Here is an 8,784-nt window from a genome sequence, read left to right as displayed (position 1 = left end):
GTAACTTTACTTTATAAAATTTATAAAGCAGAGTTACAGCAAGTTAAAGCATATAATAATAATTACTTACCAAGTACTTTATGTCAGATTTTCACTAAGTTTGGCAGAATAAATCTTTATAAATAACTTACTATAGTTAAATCTATCTTTTTATTTATACTTTGGTTGCTCCGCCACCGCCCACCATGAAAGCTGGAACGCCCCCTAGTGGGCGGTAGGGACCAGGTTGACTACCACTGGGCATAGCTCTTTGTGAAGACCCTATTAGGTTTTATTTGCCTATCTCAGGAAGAGATTGGCTTACCCGTTAGTTTAAAGCCATGCTTTGTTTAACTTTAAAGATTAGTCCTGCACCAGGTATTCTAATGCTTCCTTCCTACACACACCATCCCCAGAAGCCTCAAATTCTGAAATGCACTAGAATATTGATAGAAGAAATTATTTTTGCATAAGCAAGATCATTGTACTCAAATCTCTATTACCAACTTTGCCTCCAAACTGCAAGAGAGAGAAAATTCAGACTTTATTGGATTTTAGAACTGTAAGCTCTGTAAGCTCTCTTGGGCAAAAAAAGTAATTAATGGGCTTATAGCATTTCAAGAACTCATTGACATTGTCAAAGGATTCAGTTAGGAAGTCTAACAGCCCTGACTGGATAGCTCGGTTGGTTAGAGCGTCATCCTGAAGTACAGAGGTCGCTGATTCAACCCTTGGTCAGGGCACGTACAGGAACAGATGGATGCTCCTGTCTCTCTCTCTCTCTTCCTTCCTCTCTCTCTAAAATAAATAAATAAGTAAATCAACAAATAAATAATTAAAAAAAAGAAAGTCTAAGAAATAGATCAGCATGTCATTCATGAGCGAGAAATAGGCATTTGCCGGGAAACCTGTGTCCAGCATACTAAACACTGCACAAAGAGCGTCTTTTCTTCAGACCATTTGCAGTTTGACTGTATCCTAAAGGCAGCTCTTTGATAGTGGCTTGTCTCCTACTTCCGGGGTGAATTTGTTCATCATTTTAAATGCGTGTGTGTTGGGGGTGGTGGGTCAGGTGAAGGCTATCACTACGTGAAAGTTAGCCATCTAGGAAGGGTCAAATCAGGTCAGCTATAGTGTGACCTTCCCTCATCTCCTCAGGACAATTGCAGTTCAATGTGGACCAAAGGCTGAAGTCACAGAAATGAGGCATTAATCCTGGGATCTCAGAAACCAGCTTTTGGGGACAGGTGCAGTTTCCCTGGAGCCTCTGAAAGTACAATGTGTAGGTCTGCCTTTCTCCGACTGGGCCGAAACTTCAAGTCCTTGTTATGGATTGTCCTGGAATCTAGAGTCTGGTTACATCAGTTTATCAGCTCCAGAGTGACAGAGGGGCATATACAGGGAGGATTTGTGTCAGGTGAGGTGGACTAATTATTTCCTTAAGGAAAAACTAAAGTCTAGGTTACTTACAATAGCTGCCTTGTTGGGAGAGGGCGTGCTGCAGATTTAAAAGTTGCAGTGGGTTATTTTTGTTTTAATACTTGGGAAGCAACAGTGTATGCAACGCTGCTGTCAGGTAGTGTGCGCTGGCCTTGGAAGGGTGAGAACCGTTAGAGCAGGCTGCTTTTATTTGTCAAGCTGAAATGGATGTGCCTCTCCAAGGGCACCTTTTGACCACATGGTTATTTTACCATTCAAGCTGGAGTTCAGCCCCCCCAGGAATGGTAGTGGATTTTACAGAGCTCCCCTTGTCCAAACTACAGCATGCTTACTGCTTTCTCCCTGCATTCCTACAGCTCAGACTACAGGGCCATCTACCAGCATGTCATTTTGTCTGTTTTCATGGTTCTGGTCACACGGAAATGCACTGTTTCTTTAAATCCCAAATGTTCAAATTGCCATGTAGAAACCAACTCCCTATCAATTTTCTCCACATTTAATCCTCAGCTTCTTGTCATATTTTCGTTTTTTCTACATTGGTTCCCATGGTAACACGTCTGTTGGCAGAGAAAGTGTGACTCTGCTTTTAGCCTTCTGCACATTACTAAATCCTTCTAGCTATTCTCAGGAACAGTCATTATAAAAAGGCATGAAGAGACTAGTTTGCTAGGATAATTCCTTTCATCTCTTAACCCTACCACATGCATTTACAACCCTATTCCCAAACCAGCCCCACTCACCCAAAAGACACCAATCCAGGATACTGCCCTGAGTCCCTCACCTATTGATGCAGCTATCCAAAGGGCCCTCCTACCCGTGGACAGATGCAAGGATCGGATCTTTTGGTTCAGGATTCCTCTTCTAGGTATCAGTGACTTAACTAACATGAATGCATAATCAAAGCAATGGCCCGGCTGACAATGGCCAGCTGGGGACAGCACGAAGCAGCAACTTATATTCATTTCTCTATAAAATTCTCTCAGACTGCATATGAGATGTATTCAGCCCAGGGAATGAGTATGTCCTGAATTGAGCCTTAAACCGGTGTCTAATGATAAGACAATGGGGACATTTAAACAGATTTTCTCCTAATGAGTAGTTAAGTGGCACATGAGGGGAAACCACAGAGAACTCTGCTCCTGAAGATGAGGAAGAGCTAACAGAGAAACATAAAGAGGACATTGTAACTGGTGGTTGGCTGTGAACAAGGAAGCTTCGTTCAGTTGGGAGAATTCAGGGTTCACGTATGGAAAAGGTAAGAAACCCACTAAAAGCTGAGGAAATAGTGCATAGAGAAAAGGGAGTTTTTAAGACACTCTCTGTAGAAAAGAAGCCTGCAAATGAGAATTGTTTCATGCAGACTTTGGCCCAACTCTTTCGATAACATATTTTCAAGTAATGTTTTCCTTAAAATACATTGTTTTGTTTTGAATCTTAGAGTTCTGTTGCGGTTTGCCATTAAGTTATATGCTCAGCAGCCCTGAATCTCCTATGTCCTCAACAGTTAGAAAAAAACTCGAACTGTTTATCAGAAACGAAACAGTCCTCTTATTTGAATGTGCTTTTATTTTTTGGAAAAGTTAATGAATTCAGGGGAATAAAAACAGATGTTAGATATAAAAAAATAATGTGGGTATCTCAGTTGTAGTTAAAAAAATGATCAAATGTAAATTATTCCTTTTTTTGTTGGGTCTTATAAAATATGTAATACTTAATTAAGCACATTGAAATTTTGGTTAGCTAATTATAGTGTATAAAGATATTTTTGGCCCTTTAAAGGTTATTTTCCTACATTAAAAAAAGTTTTCTTATATTAAAAGCTTTCTGTGACTCAGGTTTGCGTCTCTGCTGAGACACACGTGCATAGGCATTTTTCTTTGAGCACTTGTTTTGCACGGGTGATGAGGTGAGCCAGGTATGCAGGTCCACTGCTCTTGATGATAGCTCAATTAAGGAAAGCATTTGATGGACAGAAGAAACCACATTATTGTGTTTCCATCCCTCTCACCCTTCCCCAACGCTCTGCTGAAAAACACCTCTTATTTATTCAAGATATCTTATGTGATTTTTTTGGACAGTTTGGGAAAACCAAGATGAAACTCAGGCTCATAGAACATAAAGCAGTTCTCATATTTGCTAGAATGGCTATTTTATTTTCACAAGGTGGTGCTGGAATACATTTTATTTTCAATATTTGTAGAGTCCACTCAGAGGAGCCTTTGCACTCTTCAATGTGGAAAAGGTATCTTGTTCAGGGCAGTAAGGCATGTTGTATGCTAAGTTTTACTCTAGGAAATTGGGTTTTAGCTTTGATGACACCTAGTGTCAATGAAATGCAATAAATGTATTAATACTGCTTTATAATGTTTAGGCATTTCCATTTAATACCCTCAACTAATATTTTCCTCCTTGAAAATGCAAGCCTTATTTCTTTTTGTTTGGAATGAAGAGAAAGATAATTGATAAACCAGATATTTTTCTCAAGAGCCAATCAAGTTTCTCTTTGTACTCAGTGTAGAGAAGGGACTAAAGGAAGCTAATGACATTATCTTCATATGAAGGAGAAAATTTTTCCTAGTTGAAAATCAGAGGTAAAGCTATTTGTAAATTTCAAAGACCATCTCAAATAACCTTGCAAAAGTAAAGTTTGTAAGTACTGCAATTTGATTTTCCCATGCCATATCCCCCAAGGGCACTCCCCCACCCAGCTATGTATAAATAAATTGTAATATGAACTATGACCTCTTTTTATTCAAAGAAAAAGTATTAAAATTAGCAGTAATTCTACACAAAGAAAGCGATAGGTTTTTAATTGGTTTGTGAAGAATTATAAGAAGCCATGAAAAATATTATTTCATTCCTGAACTATTTGATAATTACTTTGATTTGTTATTTGGGGGCATAATCCTTATTATCAAATTCTAATTCCACCTATTTATATTAATATTTTTTCATATGCTAAACATATATACACACTAAAATTGTTCATTTTTTATTTGAGATCATATAATTTGGGAAGTAAAATATTTCAGTCTTCTGTAAGTTTAAGACGAATTTCTACAGTGATATAACATTTTAGGAAATGCACTATTTTAGGGAAATGAAGACAGTCTCTAGATTTATATTCTTTTTTGACAACGGACATCACTACCATATGTGCAGCGCAACAGTGACATCTTAAGGTCAAGTAACTAGAGCTCCTTTAGTCAAGAGAAAAAACTTGAGTTGGGATTTGTTTTCAAAGAAATTCCATTATATTATCAAGTAGTTTTCAAGTTTACAATCGCCAGATCTTTATAAGTGCTTCTTTATGACTTCTTTTGCAGTCTTTGTGAACATTTTAATGTACACTAGTAAATGCTACCATTTTACGTAGACATATTGTATAGTAATGCATGCATTTCACTGCATAGTTTATTGACACTCCCCTTGTAAAGCTTTTATGGAGAAACAGTAAGCCACAGCAGTATAGCAAAAGAGGCTTAATCTTTATAAATTGGGGCCTTTCTGTCTCTTTGCTAGCCTAGGTGGCAGTAGACAAATCTGAGTGGGAGGGGGCAGGAAACACCTCTTAACATTTCAAGTTTTCTACATGGGTGAACTCTAGCCAATTCAAAAATAATTGCTTACTTTAATAAAAGTATTTTAACATTTTATAAAAAATTAAATCACATGTTTAATTGAAATGGCTGTATTGTAATTAATATTTTGAGATAATTGTGATTTTGAGCTTAAATTATATATAAAAATTGTCATTTTTGTATGTGTTAAAAATACTATATCACAATAGTACTTTTTAGTTGAGCTACATTGATGTAAATAAAACTGAATGAAGACATATTTACTTTATTAACATAGATTGTGAATGTACTTAATGATTTTTTTGCAGTATGAAACCATAACAACCTTGAAAGCTGCTTCATCTATTGTGCAAAGATGTCCTATGAATCTATATTTTAAATTGACTGAATCGGTGAAATTACTTTGTCTGTTTCTTTGCAAATGCAAGCTGTATTCTCTAGTTTTATGTATTAACACTGATTGGCAAAGGTGTACAGTGTGATTAGAATGCAATTTGAAGATGTTTTCTGTACAGATACAAAATACAGGGACTAAATAATGCTGTGCAGTGTATAGCAGAGCCATTTTTCGGCTTTGGTGTACTCAACTTTTTCAGTATTTAAAAAGTGTTTTGAATAACATAAAAGTCTCTTTATTGTATAAATAATAAATGTTACCTTATTGTAAAGTGTCTTTTGTTTAATGTCAAAGCAAAAAAAAAGCATGTTTGTTTTAAACTAAAAACACATACACAAACTACCATATGACCCAGCAATCCCTCTACTTGGTATCTACCTCAAAACCTCGAAAACATTGGTACATAAAGACACATGCACCCCCATATTCATTGCAGCATTATTCACAGTGGCAAAGACATGGAAACAACCAAAGTGTCCCTTGATAGAGGACTGGATAAAAAAGATATGGTACATAAATACAATAGAATACTATTCAGCCATAAGAAATGATGACATAGTGCCATTAACAACATGGATGGGGCCCTGGCCGGTTGGCTCAGTGGTAGAGCGTCGGCCTGTGGTGCAGAAGTCCCTGGTTCGATTCCCAGCCAGGGCACACAGGAGAAGCGCTCATCTGCTTCTCTACCCCTCCCCCTCTCTTTCCTCTCTGTCTCTCTTTTCCCCTCCCGCAGCCGAGGCTCCATTGGAGCAAAGATGGCCCGGGCGCTGGGGATGGCTCCTCGGCCTCTGCCCCAGGCACTAGAATGGCCCTGGTGGCAACAGAGCGACGCCCTGGAGGGGCAGAGCATCGCCCCCTGGTGGGCAGAGCGTCGCCCCCTGGTAGGCGTGCCGGGTGGATCCCGGTCGGGCGCATGCGGGAGTCTGTCTGTCTCTCCCCGTTTCCGGCTCCAGAAAAATACAGAAAAAAAACAAAAAACCCCAACATGGATGGACCTTGAGAATATTGTACTGAGTGAAATAAGTAAATCAGGAAAAGCTAAGAACTGTATGACTTCACACATAGGTAGGATATAAAACTGAGAGTCATGGAGATAGATAAAAGTGAAGTGGTTACCAGAGGGAGGGAGATATACGGGAGGGGGTGGTGGGAAGGGTGTAAAGAGGGACACATATACAGTGATGGAAAATGATTTGACTTTGGGTGATGAGTATACAACATAACAGTTCAAATGCTATAAAAACACTCACCTGAAACCTATGTACTCTTATTGATCAATGTCACCTTGTTAAATTTAATTTTCCAAATAAAATTTAAAAAAACACATACACTATAATTAATATTTGAAAAATGTAACTTTTATTATGAACATGTACTATTTATCTTTAACAATAATGTTTTTATTAATATGAGCATGCCTCAATCATCCAAAAACTAGCTAGGTAGTTATCTATCTATCTATCTATCATCAATCAATCTATCTTGCTACCCATCTATCTAAGTTAATACATATTATATTTATTGGCTACTTAACAGAATCACATGGAAAGTTTTATAATGGACTGATCAGCCTACTTCTGATATTTCTGGTATAAATAAAAATGTTTATATTTAATATTAAATGAAGTTTACATATAACAATTTCCCTTTTATAAAATTAACTCATGACTTCAAGGTTCGTCTTATGAAGATTACAAGCAAATTGTAAAATTAAGGCCCTGGAAATTAAAAAACAACAGCAACAAACTGCACAAGGTTGGATTAGAACACACCAACAGCCTGACCAGGCTGTGGAACAGTGGATACAGTCAGATTGGGATGCTGAGGACCCAGGTGTGAAATTTCAATGTTGCTGGCTTGAGCATGGGATCATAGATATTATCCCAGGGTTACTGGCTTCAGCAAAGGGTCATTGGCTAGGCTGGAGCCCCCTTAACTCCTCAGTCATGGCACATATGAGAAAGTAATCAGTGAACAACTAAGGTGCCGCAACAATGAGTTGATGTTTTCATCTCTCTCCCTCCCTGTCTGTCTGTCCCTTTCTCTCTCACTTAAAAAAAAAGGAAGGAACATGTCAACAGAGTAAATTATGTGTACAAGTACCTGCTTAGTAAGTATTTAAACAAAGTACATTTCAAGATTTCTATGCAGTATATACTATTAGTTATGTTCTGTTGCTAATATCTATAGAGTTAATAAAATAAGGTCTTCAGTACCTTTTAAAAAAAAAGGAAAAAGTATTTTAAATTACCAATGAGGGGAAAATATGCAGATACAATCTCTTTAAATTTCTTGAATCTAGAAGTTCTAGATTTTTGTATGAAATATTAATACTTAGACATCATTAAATAAAAATTCACTTGAAGAAACTGTTTTGTGTTATAAGGAAATGTAAATGAGTAGGATAAATCTTGTGTAAAACATTCAGAACATATATATGCACACTATACATGTTATCACCATTATAAATGTACACAACACCTTTAAAAAATGTTATAAATGTAAAAATTCTAAGAATTAACATGACTAAAACTATAAAACAACTCCAATTTAAGTAGGAATTCGGTCTCTCAAATATTCCAGAATAGCAGCTGTCCCTTTCATTAATATGGCTGCTCGAGGAACGCGGAATGGATTTCCATCTAGCAGTAATGTTCTAAACAAGAGAGAGATATTAAAAAGTTAAACATTTTTCATCAGGGAGACTTTCTTCTGATTTGTTATAATTTTATAAACAAGATTTGTGTATTTTTTTTTCTATTTCTATGTTTCAAATCTAAGCATTTAAATAGTTGGAATTAGAACTATAATAATAACCAAAAGAACATTAACAATACTTATTATATGAAAGGTACTGTGCTAAGTAATTTAAATTCACTGAGTCTATTAGTTATCTTAACAATGCTATAATGTAGGTACCATAAATATTCCTAGTTTAGAGATAAGGAAATACAAGTTCAGGGAGGTAAAAAGGTAACAAAGACTTCTCCAAGATCACACAGCTATTAAAGAGAGGGATTGTGATATAAACCACTATTTAAGTCATCCTTTTCTCAATCTTATAATGACTATATGCTAAATGGTCATATTATACAAGATGTGGCAAAAGTAAGTTTAGAGTTATGAGTAGGCAAAAGCTTATTCTTGTATTATCATTAATTATTGTATGATTTTCCATATAAATGTCAACTTACTTTTGTCACACCTGTATTTACAAAATTATAAAATCAGCACACTGACAAGAGTACCAAAAACTAAAATGCAATCGTGACATCCCCTTCCACCCGGAAGACACTGACACGTCTGTCCCCTCCCACCCTTGACCAAATACACATACAAAAATCTATTTACACATTCTGAAATGAGGTTCCATTTTAAGACTTAACA

The 8,784-nt window shown here is 36.6% G+C and overlaps 1 protein-coding gene and 1 non-coding gene across 2 annotated transcripts in view; one reads left to right on the top strand and one right to left on the bottom strand.

Annotated features, from left to right (window-relative positions):
- The first annotated feature begins 5,978 nt into the window (after window positions 1-5,978).
- Window positions 5,979-6,054, top strand: TRNAH-GUG (transfer RNA histidin (anticodon GUG)). The gene has a single exon. It is a non-coding gene; the product is annotated as a tRNA-His (tRNA).
- A 679-nt stretch (window positions 6,055-6,733) lies between these two features.
- LRRC40 (leucine rich repeat containing 40) overlaps window positions 6,734-8,784 on the bottom strand; it is a 60,288-nt gene continuing 58,237 nt past the window's right edge. Inside the window, exon 15 of the mRNA XM_066268899.1 lies at window positions 6,734-8,053. Coding sequence (XP_066124996.1) covers window positions 7,948-8,053 — 106 coding nt within the window. The 3' untranslated portion in view covers window positions 6,734-7,947. The remainder of the gene's footprint in view (window positions 8,054-8,784) is intronic.

Source organism: Saccopteryx bilineata, chromosome 3 (genome assembly GCF_036850765.1).
Source record: "Saccopteryx bilineata isolate mSacBil1 chromosome 3, mSacBil1_pri_phased_curated, whole genome shotgun sequence".
Lineage (NCBI taxonomy): Eukaryota > Metazoa > Chordata > Mammalia > Chiroptera > Emballonuridae > Saccopteryx > Saccopteryx bilineata.
This window is presented reverse-complemented; position numbering and strand designations above follow the sequence as displayed.